At 48.1% G+C, this 15,556-nt stretch overlaps 1 protein-coding gene across 1 annotated transcript in view; it reads left to right on the top strand.

Annotated features, from left to right (window-relative positions):
* The first annotated feature begins 329 nt into the window (after window positions 1-329).
* The window catches only part of TTC9 (tetratricopeptide repeat domain 9), a 29,433-nt gene continuing 14,206 nt past the window's right edge, over window positions 330-15,556 (top strand). Inside the window, exon 1 of the mRNA XM_049825679.1 lies at window positions 330-841. Within this exon, the coding sequence (XP_049681636.1) occupies window positions 463-841 (379 nt within the window). The 5' untranslated portion in view covers window positions 330-462. The remainder of the gene's footprint in view (window positions 842-15,556) is intronic.

The following is a 15,556-nucleotide window of genomic DNA, read 5'->3' on the forward strand; positions in this document are numbered from 1 at the left end:
CCCGCGGCCGGGGACGCCAGACCCTAAGGCGCCGGAGGGGAAGGGGCTCGCCTACCGGCGGCTGCAGGGAGAGCGCTGTGCGTGCGTGCGTGTGTGTGTGTGTGTGTGAGGGGGGGGGTCTCTGTGGGGGCGGCCGGTTCGGGGAGCCGAGGGGCCGGGCCCCCGCAGCCCCCTGCGCGGCGCCGGGCGGGGGGTCGCGGCGGTGCGGTGCTGGGGGGTTGGGGGGGGGGGGACGGCGGTGGCCGCGGCGGGCGGCTGGTGGCGGGGGCGGGCGGAGGCGGGCGCCCCGCGGGCTGCGGGGCGGGGGAGGAGGAGCGGCGGCCGCCGGAGGATGGGAGCGAGCGGCGGAGCCGGGGAGCGGCGCGGGGGCAAGGCCGGCAGCGCGGCGGCGGGCGCCGCGGCATCGCCCGCGTAGGGCGGCGCGGGAGCCGGGCGGCGGCGGCGGCGGCGGCGGCGGCGGCCATGGAGAGGGCCAGCCCGGCGGCGGGGAAGCTGAACGCCGGCGGCCGCGGGGCGGGCGACGGGCACGGCCCCGCGGGGGGAGCCCAGCCGCGGGCGGCGGCGACGGGCAGCGCGGAGCCGGGCGAGCTCATCGGGCGGGCGCTGGATTTCAAGAGCGAAGGGGCGCAGTGCTACAAGGACAAGAAATTCCGGGAGGCCATCGGCAAGTACCACCGCGCCCTGCTGGAGCTGAAGGCGCTGCTGCTGCTGCTGAGCCAGGAGCCGGCCGGGCAGCGCCCTCCCGCCGCCACCGCCGCCGCCGCCGCCGCCGGCGGGCTCAGCGAGGAGCAGCGGCAGGCGGTGGAGGCCATCGAGGTGGACTGCTACAACAGCCTGGCAGGTCAGCGGGGCCGCGGGGCGCGGGGCGGCGGCGGGGTCCCCAAAACCTTGGCCGCGCACACCTCCCTTCCCCTCCGCCAAGCAGCGCTGCCTCCCCTCTCCGCCCGTTTCATCGCCCTTTCCTTCCGTCGTCTTCCGTTGCTGGTTCTGTTCTCCCGTTCGGCGCAGGAGGGCTGCCGGTGCCCGGCCCGGTGCCCGGCCCGGTGCCCGGCCGGCTCCGGCAGCGCTGGGGAGGGGGCGCCCGGCCGGGCCGCTCTCGCCTGCGGTCCCCCCCCCCGCCCCCCGCCCCGGCCCTGCCCGGCCCCGGCGGCTGCTCCGGCCGCCGCTGGTGAATCCCCGCGCCCTCTTCCCCTGGGAGACAGGTGACGAGGCAGCGGGGCGTACGCGGGAGGCTCGGACTTGCAGAAATTGCGGCTGGGGAGCCGGCCGAGATTGCAGGCTGCGCTCTTCCCTCGGCCCGGGATGTCCTTCGGTCCCCTCAGCGCGGCTGCCGGTCTGGCGCCGGTAATGAGCAGTATTACAGGGAGGGAGGGAGACTCCTTCTACCACATTTGATGTAAGGAAGGGGAAGGGTTTGGGCGCCGCTGCAATGGCTCCGAACAGCGCTAGGTATAAAAAGAATTCTCCGGCCTCGGAGCAGTGAAAGTTGAAAGCAAATAAGACAAGACTGGCTTTTCGCTAGCTGCCAGTCAGCGCTGTGGTCAGTAGACGGCCGACCATCGCTCCCTTTGCTCTCTGCCATCGGTTTAGAAGAAGTGCTGCAGGAAGATGGAGGGGAGGGGTGGGAGGTTTAACTACTTTGTGGGCTGATTCTGAAGTCCTTACAGAGACAGAACTCCTGTTGCCTTCAGGGAGCTTAACCTGCGATCCTGCAGTTCTTGCTTGGGTAATTTTTGGTCCCTAGCAGCGCACGGATTCTTTCTTTCCAAGCCTGAAAGCATCCCTAAACCAAAAACTTGTGCCTAGGTACGTACCGAGAAGAGAGCGTTCGTAACCCGGACGAGGTGCGCAAAGTGACAACGTTACTAAAGCTCTGCTGTTTTCCACAAGGATGAAAGGTCGCTCGTTACCCTTCATATCCTTGGGGGGAAAAAATGGCGAAAATCAGGACATTAGCGTGTCAGCTGTCGCCGTCGCTCGGCTTTTGGCTTCCTAGACAGCATTGGTTAGCTTTGTTTCCTGTTGTCTGGTGCTAAAAAAGACGCAGAATAAAGCGAATGGTCTGAAACGCCAAGCCAGCATCTTCTCTTGCCTTCATCCATGCCAATCTGTTATACTCGACGTGCCTTTTGGGATGCAATGGGGGCACAATTTAGCCCCCTTGCATCACGTTTTCAAATACTCTTACTTCAAAAGCCTGTTGAAATGGCATGGAGGGAGAGGCAGGTGAGATTCCAGAGCGATACCATAATTGCACAGCTGTAATTATGCCTCTCCCCAAATCTCTGTTCCCAGGTTTATTAAAATCCATTGTATTTGGCAAGGATCTTTTAGATTGGCGGGGTTATACAAAGAGCCCGTAATACTCTGAACAGCATAGCTTGGCGAGTTCCTGGGCTTGAAAAAGTACTCGCAGGCAATATCTCTGCTAAATACCAACAGAGACGTGGTAGGTAGAAGGTAAATGAAGTGGGAGGGAGGGATGGGATTTGCTTCTGTGGCACTTTCTGCTGAGTGCACAGGTTCCACTTGCTAGAAATGTGTCCGCTCCTGCTGACGGAGTTGTCCTGCGTAATGGTCATTGTCCAGCTCATTTATTTACCGTTTCGCGTTGGTGCGGGGAATTTTTTTCACTGTTGCTTGTGTTTGATCTTGTCAGCAGTAGCAATCAGACAGTGTGAGAAACATGCTCCATCTTTAACCTAGATTTGAACAGATTTTTTTTCCTAAATTTAACCAGTGTGAACACAAGAGGAGATGAGTATAATTAACCCTGGAGCTGCAAGCAGTGCTTTTCCTGGGATAACCTCACAGCAGGTCAAGCTGTCGTTTTGCACAGACGGTTGTCACATGTTTTCAGTAGATGGCACGCACAGAGCAGAGAACAGCATTTGCCTCGGAAATGCGTAGCTTCATGTGTGTCTGCTGGGCTGCCTGCAAGCAATTTTAAAGAAGTGCCCCGCATGTTGGGGAGGGGAGCGTGCAGTTAAACTGGAATTGCAGTGTTGCTACTCCTAGCCCAATCCCAGAACTCCCATTCTAGCAAGAGGATCTGTGAATTTGTGTCTGAAGAGAAGGGAAGAGCGGGGAGGGAGTTTCCCCAGAACTGTCATAATAATTAGTATACTGTTCTAATAGCGACTTCAAGAGGTGCAGCAGTGGGACATTATTTTCTAAGCGTGGTGCAGCAGAAGCCACCAATTTCTTTACACAGTGGGCTCTAGCAGAGGCACCAGCGCATGCTGTTAGAGTTGAAGTCGGTGTTATTTGACGTGGGGAGGGGAGGAGATGCAGAGAGTTTTGCTCCTGAGCACTGAATGAGTGCCTAGAATTGTTTTTAAAATAAATAAATCCGCGTAGTGCAGAGAGCATAACAGCAGTATATGTCAATTCTAGAGAAAGCAGTTTTTCCCTTAGCTCTGATGTATACCCGGTAGCATTAGCAGCTGTCATCTGAGTGTCCTTATTATCAAGTTCTTTTAGCACCTCCGCTTACTCTTTAAGCTTAGCATTTAAGAAGCCCACCTTGCTTTTGCACTGTCATTTTTCATGTGGCCACCACACATCCACCTGTCAGAGGTGTTTTGCATCACAAATATAGATGCACACACACAAATAATTACTTGTTTAGATGCAGCGTACCAGTCAGAGGAGAGCATCAACTAGAGGTAAATATGCACCTAGCCAAACAAGTAGGTGCGAAACATACAGCCAAAGGGGATTTGGGACAATCTCATGGGCGAAGGCTGGCGTTGGTTGTTGGGTTTTTTTTTTCATCTGACTGATGACATGAGTAAGAGCATGTGGGCAAACACTAAACTGTTGTTCATGCCTCTGTTGCCTTGCAAAGTGTAAATTTAGGCACAAACGTGCACACAGGTTCTTGTTTAGCTCTGCTTCTTTTGTAGAGCACCTTCAACAGGCAATTCTTATACCGTGAGGTGGGGTGGGCAGCTCTTGTATTTAACGGGACCCCCCCAATATTCAGTGGGTTTTCTAAGGTCCCCTGTTGTGGAGCCATGTGGCACCCCCACAACCTGAACTATTTAGCCCATTTCAAAGGATCCCAAATCTACTGGCTTTTAAATTCATGTGATTTTTTTTTTTTTTAATATTTTAAATCGGTCTAGGATTTTCACTGCTTGCCATTGGCAGTGCTGCTCACATTTCTTTCACTAAGCTACTATCTGGGCTTCAGTTTAAGCTCCCAGAGTTTTGCCTTCAAGGGACCCCCCCTCACATCTGCAAAATCCAGCACTGCCGCGTTCTTACACGGGCCTGCCGATACCCCTTCCTTTTGCCATAAGTCTGTCTGATAAATGTCACCAGAGGCAAGAGCAGCAGCATGGTCAAGGCTCCCAGAAATTGCTAGGCTAGGCAAAGAAAAAGCCTCCCAGCAGCATAGAGCCTTGCAGAATGAATGCAGGGCTGTAAGGCAAACAGTCCCTTCTTTATGACTCACTGACAGTCTCTGACCTTGAGGAAGTCACTTGACCTCTTTTTGCCTCTCTTAGCCCTATTGAAAAATAAAGAACAGGGACCACAGTCTCATCCTGATGGTGCATTCAACTGAGTTTCCTCCAAGTCAGCGGTTTGTATTCTTTTAAAAAAAGGTGAACGTATGAAGAATGCCTGCGGAAAAGCAAACTGGCCAAATATCCCTCAGGTCTGAGTCTCCTTTCCACTCCTACAGTATAGCATCTTTGATCTAGAAGAAGCTTAAATGCTTTATGCACTGCGTGCAGGTAGGGATCGTTTACCTACTACAAATGCAACCATTACTCTCATTAAATGCAATGATTATTTTATTCCAGCATTACTGCCTACAAGTTTACAGGGTCAAAAGGACTATGTCTACTCTGCAGAGAGAAACAAGTCCTAGTCATTCCAAAGGAGCAAAATGCTAAGGGTAAGCATAGCTTTAAGCTTTTCTGGTGAGGGAATGTCGCGGCGCAATAAGCAAACCTTTGCTGGTTTTCCTAAGCGTGCAGAAATGCTGGAGCTAATCCTGGCAGGAGAAACGGAACCAGGGAGAGAACTGGGGATGAGGACTGGCACTGGGGGATCTGGGTTTCTAATCCTCCCTCTCTGCGCTAACCAGTTGTGGTATCTTCACCAAATCTTTCCATTCTTCGAACCTCAGTTTATCCATCTGCGTTTGTGACCTCTTGGGAGTACTGGAAGGCTTTGTTCATTACATGAATGTAAATGAAATGTAACGTGTTTATATCCCCGTTCAGGTATGTTTAGTTTACTATAGGAGTCTTGGCAGTATATTACAAAACGTAGCAATCCAAGATACATCTCAGCCTGGTTAATGAGGTTTGGCGCTGGCAGAAACTTGCCACTGGTACCATTCACGACTGCAAAGGTGACAGCAACAGTCCACAAAACACGGCACTTCCAGCAGCTCAGGAACCCCCTAGCACCCTCGGGCCCTAGGCTGGGGTGTAGGTACTACTTCCAGCCGTCACCAGTTGTGCAGACTTTGCTGAGAAATCCAAATAAGAATACTTATAATACTTAATCCAAGTAAAAATATAACTAAACGTGAGAAAAGCTGGTAAAACTTGTCTCCACTGACCACCCACTAGAACTCCTCACCAGGAGTCTCTGCTAAAATCCCATCCCAGTATATAGCCGTTAACAAGTACAGACTCTACCAGGACACATGGTGCTGTGGGTGTTAAAGCAGTCTTGGATTGTTGCTTGATGTGAAGAGGTTTTTTATCTGCTGCATCAACAAAAAACACCCTCGGTAAGGAGGCCGTGCGATGGGAGAGAGAGACAACAGCAAACAGAGCAGGATATGGTCTGCACTTTCACTGATTGAGGGGGGACTTTCCCAACGCTCTTGGTTTAGATAGATCTACCCAGCCAGAGTGCATGGGCATATCTTGTTTCACAGGCCTGATGCAATTACTGCTCCCAGTAGGTGCAACTGCAGCAGACAATAAACACAGATGACTATGTGTGGTTTTTTAGTGATAAGCCCAAACCCTGACATGTATTTAAGAAAGAAGTGGGGTTTGAAGCCATTGCCGTGAATTACTCTTTAGAAATACTCGGTATTTACCTGTTCCCTTTTATTTTGGAGAACGAAATCCTCCCTGTTCAGGGAGTTTCTTGTGCATTGAGAGGATGGGATGGAAATACATCCAGATGCCGGGGGGGCGGGAGGGAGGAAGAGAAAGGATGGCGAGCTGCCACCAAACTTGGTTTAAGTGATACACGTCTGACAGCATCTCTCTTGCTGAGGCAGGAGATGCATTTTCCTCTACATATGTTGCTATTCTTCCCAAGACTTTTAAAAAACTTCAGGATCTGGTGGGGTTTTTTTGCAGCCACGTCTACCACGTGTTTAATTCCCTTTGCACGAGGAGAAGCCTGTCCCGGGTGACCTTGTCACCATTTGCCTGAAGTAGAGTACTGAGCAGGTATAGATTGCCTGGCCAGACTGCCCAGAGGAGCTGCAGTCTTGGTGAGCTGAGATCCAGCCACGTCTAGCTACAGCTTACCATGGGAGATGAAGCGGGAGGTGTCAAAAATCACAAAGCTTCTACAAGAACAGAGCGGTGGTTAATTTGTTCACCTGAAGAGTACTGGTTGCTCTCCACCTTGAGAACGCTGGTATGTTTTCTGAGAGTTCTGTAGTAGCACGTCCTGCCAGCTTTACTCCATCCTCTTCTGAAATGCCGTCCTAGAGTTCCTCCAGCAAAAGTCCCACAATGAGTCACCGCCTCTTACACCTCCACAGGTTTCCATCAGTGCTGTGCTGAAGATGGTTCAGCTGGTTCAATAAAAGCTGGTGTCAAAATGAAAGCTGGTTCCCAGTCTATTGCTAAATACACCCGTGAGCTCCATGGTTACCTCCTTTTCTGGGAGCTAGGCCACCTCTACATGGTTCAGCAGGTGGAGCATCTTTCTTTTCTTTCTGTTCACTTCGGCTCGGACCCAGAAATTTCTAACCCAACTCCAGACCTGTTTCTCCACCCTTTCTCCTAGAACTGCTTATCGGTTCAGCAGCACATCCCCAGGGTGTCCTCTGAGCAGTGTAACTGATGCTCCAAGAATGGAGGGTCATCAGAAATTTTCACATTAGGATTTTAGGATGAGATCTAATGCACACCTGATAAAGGAGCTGCTGTGAGGAAAAGAACGGTAAAAGTAAACAGTATAAATAAAAGGGGAGGTCTAAATAGCCAGGTCCCAGTTTCTTCTTGACATTGTGCCATCTCACAGAAAATAACATACAAAAGACTGTGAAACTGAGGAAACAAGATGAAGAAAGGGAGAAAATACATCATGAAGTTTTGAGAAAATTTACCGGCTATTTATTTTCTTCTTTGTTCTCTCACTTCACAGATGAGAAACTGATACAGAAGGAACAACTGTTTATTAACCTTGTTTTCAGCTTACTCAGGCTACCGTACCAGTGACTAACACTGAGGGTTAAAAATGCTTTGAAAAAGAGTCAATATTAACTATCATTAACTAGAAAGTTGTTACTAATGGCTGCTGAGGAATCTGTCTCCTTTTGTTCATTCCTGCACTGCATCTTGGATGGGAAACAGTAAGCTTAGGACATTGATCGATGAATGCAGGTAAATCTTCTTGGGGTGGCGTGGAGCATAACTGTTCTGTTCTCTTTAACAAAGGTCGTAGAGTCAGCGCGGTTTCTGGAAGCTTTGCTGGAATTGCTGAAGGTAACTCCAGCTGGGGCACGCTCACTTGCGTGAGGCTGGGAGGTGGTAGTGGGACACTGTTAACTTGCTCCGTTCTTATGCGCTTGCCTAGGCAGCCGCGGAGTTCAGGACCCCTCTAGAAACAATACTAAGACAATTCATGGAAACGAATTGGGCAAAGTCACGTTTTCTCTCTGTTATAACCCCTGGCAGAAGCGACAGCTGGGAGCAATGATCTTTAGCTGTCATAGCTTGACGTGCCAGAGCTCATCTGTTACTATCCATCGGCAATAGCTAATGTCATGATCTTTACTTCAAAATCCACTCCATTCTCCCTGCTCTCCAAAACTCTTGACGTGCCATTGCCCTGAGGCTCATAGGCTGGATAGCACCATCTGCTTCTCCTTGGCTTGTCCTGTGTACCCAGTTCTCCCATCATGTTTCTCAGCTCAGGAGTCAGGGCTGCTTACACAGTCTGTGCCTTTACCCTTTGAATTCCTCTACTGGCTCTCCCAGTTGTAACGCAGCTAGGTTAGACCTCCCGGACAAAGTTTCGTCCCTTCCTGGGCTTCCCCCATCTCTGTTCTGCCAACAAGGTCCCCTCATCCCCTTCGTTCTCATCCTGCGCCCCACAGCACCTGGTTGCACCCGATTCCTTTGAGCTGATTTTGCCTGCGGTATATTAGTGCAGGTTGGAGCTTCTCTCCCTTCCTGGCTCCCCTCAAAGCCCATCTCTGCTGTGACACCTACAGAAAGCCAGTCAGTTGGTGCTGCTTACCAATTTATGTGTAACAAGGAAGAGCACATCTCTGCAACAGCATGTACGTGTGCAAGCATGTGACTATATTCTGTGTCTATCTTCGCACCCTTTGTCATTCCCCTTGGTAAAATGACCAACTCTTTTGATCAGGGGCGTGAATTTTAACACATGCTTGTCCTGTGTAGCCATGATCACAGCTTTGCCCATCGCAGCAGCACATGCTCATCTTGAAAGCCTTAGGCTGTGTTGTCACCACCCCTGAATGGTTCCGCAACAGTCTCCCGACAGGAGTCGGGGGGGAAAAAAGCAATCTCCTGCTGTTTGCACCTCTAGCAGTTGTGGATCTGTTTGCCGAAGAACCCAAATTGCCTGACAAGTCCTATGTCCCAAGCTGCTGACTATCGTGACATCTCTGTCCTATTCATTCATATGTACCATCAACAAGGCAGGAGCTGCATCTCTGTACACGTCCCTAGGTGGAGAGAACAACCATCTTTACACTGCTGAATAAGCCTTTCAGGACACAGGACACTGATTGTTGGTTGCAAGGCTACAGCATTTTTCCTTCTCCAACGCATCCGTGTTTGACAGGTCAAATCTCTGCCCTACTAAAGCAAATACTTTTCTAGCCACTGCTCAGTATTCCCTTCCTTTCTTTAGTAGGAACACTGCCCGTTGCATTTACTTGCTGCCAGTTTAGGGGGCTGTCATGTAGATTGTTCTGCATCGATGGCAACAGCAACTCCTTTCATATCAGAGTGGCAGGCAGCAAAACTCTGCTAATCTAGCCGTCGATCTAGTTGCCTGGGAGCTGCTGGAAAGGAGCCGCTGGGTCAGCCAGCAAAGAGCCACCAAACTAGTATTCCTCAAATTTTGATTCCAAAGCTCCTGTAATGCCCTGATTACAGCTGTTAGTTTTCACAGCTCTGGTGTTACTCTGGCCTGGCCACATCAGGGACATCTGAACAACTCATTTCCAACCTCAGGCAACTCAAGTGAGGTGTCTACCTTGCTGTAAGTCACCTTATTCTGTAAAGCAAGAGGGTTCACGGCCCTCTTGGTAGAACCTAATCAGGCAGTGGTGGAAATTTGCTACCTGTCTGCTGCATCTGAAAGGCTTAGCCTAACATGCAAAGACTGATTTCAGATCAGCGCAGCTGGATGCTGCTTATCTGAGGTCTTTTCTAGCTTGGAAGACTTGACTCCAGGCAGCAGAGCTGTTTACTGCTACCTGAAGCAGATGGAGAGGAGAATACAAAACAAGCAGGGGGGTACCCTTGCCCTGCACATTCCCCAGTGTAGTGTGTGGGAGAGGAAATTTACTCCCAGAAGCAAACCAGAAGCAGAGGAAGCGCTGGGGACTCGAGAAGTTATGTCAGACCTTTAGTGCTTCCTTTCGCTATTCCTGGGCTGATGTGACTAACAAACATCTACCTTCGGTATGCTGTGCTATCCCTACAGTCACCATCTAATCCACAAATTCACCCTGATATGAAAAGCATCTTTATGATATAAAGAATGATCTCTCAACCAACTGCAGGGAAGAACCTGTGAGCATTCACATTCCTCTGCCCAATACTGCTCCTGGAGAGGGAGAGGCCAGAAAGATTACGTTTCATCCAGCTTCCAGAGAACAAATCCATGGAATGGCCATAGCCTCTCCCAGACAGGAGCTGCCCGGGAAGGTCATCACCCCACCCAGTTGGTCTTGCAGAAGCAGAATGATGAGGGAAGGAGTCTGTTATGATGCTCTGGAAAATCATCATAAGTCAGCCCTAACCATTGTTGTGCAAAGGCACTTTTTTTGTTGTCTAGTGCTTCAAAAAGAATCAGATCAGAATCTCTGTCCCATGCCTGTAGCAACAATTCTCTCATCAAACAGTGTGGTGCAGAGTTAAGCCTCAGCTCCTTTAGTCACCATATTTTTTTAATACTAGTATAATTCAAATCCTAGATTACTATCCTCTTAAATGCTTTGCACTGATTAATTGCTTAAGACACGGTAGTGCATTCATGTTGCAAGGAAACCAGAGCAGCACAAGGCCCTCACCTATACTGGAAGTACAAAGAAAATGTATTCATTTTCCTTTATACATTCTCTAACTAGCGTGATGGAGCTCAAACTGAGGCAGCTCAGGAGCTTTGCTCATGGTGCGGGGGGGTAAATTGAATTAATAGATTAATACAAAATAATTTTTAAAACCCAGGGCTGATTAACTTGGAGTACGGTGCCAGAAGGTGTCATGGAGTTAAAAAACCTAATAAGGTTAGAAAAGAAAGCTTAGAAACATAACTAATCAGAATGTTCACTGCTGTATTAGATAGGATAAAAACTGTAAAGCAAATATTACATTTTCATGCTTGAGAACCACTGCTAACTGGTTTGGATTTATGAATAAACTTCCCCGAGATTTTCATTTCCCTGTCCACAGCCGTGTCACATAAATGACTCAGTCGTCCTGTGATCAGCTAGCATATTCACATCCTTTTCCTCTTTGGTTGTTTCCAGCTCATGAGCTCACAAATTCTAGCAAAAATTCTTATTAGTCCCAAAGAGCATGGTCTTCAATTTTGTATTACCAACTTCCATCCCAAATAAATTCACTGCTGTGTACCAGGTCATGTAGTTCTTGTCATATCACATTGTCATCCTCATCCCTTTTGACAGTACCTTTCAACTTCACAGTCAGTAGGGCGCTCCTACTTTTACATAGGGGTATTAACAAAACACTAAACGAGCTCAATTCTGAAATTAATTCCTGAGGTATGCTACTAGTGATCTCTATTTACAGAACAATATACTTGTCAGCAGAACCCATTTCAGCTTCTTTAGCCACCACATAATTCTTCACAATATCTTCACCTTCCCTAGCTTAACTGAAAAGGCATAGCCAGGATAGAGAATTGTATTATTGGCCTGATTGAGTACAACGATTCCAGTGTTCCAGATGCCTGAAAACACGCTATACTGTCTGCTTGGGGTGGAAGTTACCCTCCACGTGCTCCAAATCAGACACACACTCCTACCTCATTCTTCCATTCCGCCAGCAATGCGTTGCACAGACGTAGTTTATGAAGGGTTTGGGAATGATCCGAGATCTTTACCTGAAGCACTTTGCCACAGCTTATATTAAAGAGAAGACATCTTATTAGAAGATTGGCTTATGCTCCTGCACAGTTCAAACCCTGACCTTTTCAAGCAAATAATACACTGAATCATCCCTCTGGTCTTTAGTTTATTCGTTTTCAGCCTGATTTCCGAAGGAAATGAGTCATAAGCACGTATGTTTTCCGTGCTCTGCTTGTCAGTCCCATCCCAATAACTTTCAAACCTGTTGGCCAACTAGATTTGATGTCTCAATGGTGCTAAGTTTATATGGTATAAATGGAGGGCAGGGAAGAGGCAAGGACAGTAGAGGCCCAGCTACACAAAAGGGTGATGCTTAAGCTCACTTTACACCGTCTGTCAAAGCACAGCCAGGTGACACAGCCTGACACAGCCAGCATTAGTTGGCTCTGTTGCTGACAAGCCACTCTTCTTTGCAAGTTTGTTTAGTGCATTTTTAAGGAAAAGAAGGTTGAGAGCTTTGGTTTATACCTCTCTCTCTTCAGTTAGTTAGAAAACAGTTGACTTGAGCATCCTCTGCCTCTTTGATTCTGTCAGTTGTTCCCCTCCCACAGAGGCCATAAAGGTTTCTCTCTGTTTCAAAACATCATTAAAATGGAAAGGCTTTGGGCTACACTGGACCTGGATAAAACATGTGAATGGGTTCTTATTTTAATGAAGGAAATGTTCCTCCCCATTTGACCTCTCCATCTTGCCAGATGAGTCTTTTCAGCTACGGAGAGTTCAAGGAAAAACCAAAAGCATTTCAGTCCCTATCAATTATAGATGGTATGAATACACAAGGAGGTGGCCCCGGAGACAGCCTGCTCTCCACCCCTTAGCCGACTCTGCAATTGTCAGCTCTTTCACGTGTCCTGGGAGGTGAACTGTGAGCCACCACAGGGCACGGCGCACAGATGTTACCCAGCCACGTCATCCTGCCTTGTTTGTGGTACAGGATAAAGTGCTAGCTTTCATCCCAAATTGAACATGCCGCAGTAAGCCAGGCTTGAGGCAATCGTGGCATGCACAACTGTCAGTGGCTTCATCTCAGAGCCTTCAAGCTGTTCCAGCTGCATTTCACAGTACCGCTGTCAGTTGTTTGAACCACTATGAGCAAAGGATGCTTTACCCTTCAGTAGAGAAGGCAGCTTGAAATCCATCACTTCCTCCAAAGCGTCTCCCTACTTACAGAAATCCCCTCCTTGTCTCAGATGGGTTTAAAAAAAACCCCAAAACTCCATTCCATTAAGACCTTAGTGTCACTGCGTAATATACTCTGGCAAGAATCATAAAATATTTGGTAGCACTCATTAGGGTTGGACTGCTGTTGAACTCCAGGCACTTCCCACGTGATTGTCACCATCTGATGCGGCTAATCTCTGATAAAGTTCTACGTACTTTTCCCTTGTGAAAACGACTCTAGAGACCAGATTCCTCCGGTGGGTGTCAATAGCAACAGGAGGCCAGAGGAGGAAAGGGTACGATGTAGAGAAGCTGCCACAGTGAGAGAGTAAAGCAACACAAGGTGAACAAAAGCAAACGACAAGGAAGAGGCGGTGGAATAAATAGCAACTGGAACAGTAGATCTGAAGGCCAAACATATCTGAAGTCGTATTGACTGGACTAGATGAGTACTGATTTAAAAGATAAAGATGAGTCAAAGATTACTAGCTAAATATAAAGTCATAGAGGAGGAAACCTCCGCGGGGTTTAACCTGGCAGATCAACAATAACAGCCCTGGCAAAAACAAACAGAAGGGACTTCCATCTTTTCTAAAGTGGCTGCAGGAGGAGCTAGTATTTATGGATATTATAGAGTCAGAATGATCTAGTAGTTAAAAGCTGACTGAAGCTCTTGCTCTACCAGTGCTTTCCTAGGACTTTGCTCCTACCTCTCCTGGCTGGGAAGATCAAAGGCATGGAGATTAGAAGATGCAATACGAAGATCATCTCCACCTTAAGCTCTTTATTTTGGTAGAATAAAGATTTGCTGGTACACAGCTAGGGGCAGATTTTGGCTTCAGAAAACAATTACTGTTTGCTTGGCATCTAGGTTTTAAATATTTCTTTAATATTACCATAACTAAGAATTTTCAGTAAGCCTCTGGTTTTGATTTGAAGGACCAGTAACTACAGGAACTGGTAGGTCAAAATACTCTTTCAAAACAGAAGCTATGAGGATCCGATGAAAAGTTTGCTGAAATTCCTTGCTTTTCCAAGCTTTGGCCCTTTCAAGGAAAACTGCACTATTATATCACCAGATTTGTGACAAAATAGAAGCATAAATCACCACAAACTTGCCTTGAAGTAGCTTAAGAATCATTTAGAAATAATGAACACTTCTAAAGAACCGCACTGTTTCAAATTAGAAGAGTCTGCAATATGGGAACATAAACACATGGCAAAGGCAGAAATCATTCATGCCTGCTGTTACTGAAGTGCTTATTCACGTGTCTGGCTAGGATGTTGCTCTGACATCCTCCAAGAGGACCTTCTCATAGGAGTTAGTGCTAATGGCAGCCATCAAGAACTGAGGACCCTCCATGCTCTGAGTGTTACAGGACAATCAATAACGGGACTGCAGAGCTGAACAGCAGTTCAAGAGTCTTCTATCCATACCCATGTGTGGTACAAGGGTACAAATAAGACATATCCCAGGTAACATTTGCTTAAGCTGTTCTTAAACACTTGCAACGCTGGGAACCTTCACAACTTCCCCAAGCAGTCTCTTTCAATGCTTCGCTCTCTTCACTGCTAGAAAGTACTTCCTAGCTGAAATGTAAGCCCTCTTCTTACTTCCCAAGTACAAGAAGAACAGATTGTATCCTGGTTGTACCCTTCTTTGCATTACAAGGTTTGGGATTTTTTCTTTTTACATGTGTGAACACTATTAGCCTATCTTCCCTTACTGTCTCCTTGAGGGTTTATTTTCTGTCTTCGCTGGACCACTTGTTATTGTCAGGATCCTCCTGTGGATTACATCCACATTTTCTTTCCAGATTGGCATCCAAAATGAGACACAGTACTCTCACGTCTTGCAAACTGCTTCTTTTCATACATGTTGGTGTGCGTTTTTCTTCATTAACAGTATAGCCTTGTTGACTTTAGCTGGCGATCCACTTCACTCCCCGTATCCTTTTCAGCTGAATTGCTCTCCAACCAACTGTTCTCCTGCTGTACTCACACAGTGGGGGGTTTTTTCCTGCGTAACTGTAGGACCTTTAACTTGCCCCTGTCAAACTGCACCCTCTTTTTATCAGGACACCGCCAGTTTGTGGGGATCCTTTGGAATTCTACCCTGTCTTCCAACATACACCAGCTCCTCACATTTTGGTGTTATCTACAAATTGACGAGGCAGTCTGCAGTCTGTCATTTAGCTCTTTACTGACAATACTAAATACCATGGGGCCTAGGACAGATCAGTGCGGAAGCCTACTTAACATTGTCTTTCACTTTGTTAACAGAGTTAAGTCTATTCATTTAGACTGTGGTCCTTCAGTTTGCTTAAGAAAATGTCACTAAAATTTGTCATTTGGCTAGCGTAAAAGCCAAGATACATAACATCCGCTGTTTCTCCTTTATCCTCAAGATTGATCACCCATCTCAGACTGAAGTTAAACTGATTTGTTCTGACAGCTCACATTAGCTGTTACTTATCTCCTTGTTACCAGCCCTGTGCACTCCAAGGGATGGCAATAGGCAGAGTCCTAGGGTGGGCTGCCAGCCACAAAAAGTCTGACACAGGCTCAGCAGCTCCTCTGAGAACTGCTGGGTGCCTCTTCATGTGCATGATGGTGGAAGGGTCAGCATACTTCACTCACTACTACTGTCTCTTTTTCTCCTAAAAAAGCTAATCGGACCAGTGAAGTAAGGGTCTTTCTTCTGGAAGAGGTATGGAGGACTCAGGAGCAGCAGAGAACTGAAGGAGACCACGCTATGTATTGGAAGGAGAGCGTGGCCAAGAAGGGAGGATGGGGAGGGACAGCTGGTATCTCTCTACA

Source organism: Accipiter gentilis, chromosome 22, assembly GCF_929443795.1.
Source record: "Accipiter gentilis chromosome 22, bAccGen1.1, whole genome shotgun sequence".
Taxonomy (NCBI): domain Eukaryota; kingdom Metazoa; phylum Chordata; class Aves; order Accipitriformes; family Accipitridae; genus Astur; species Astur gentilis.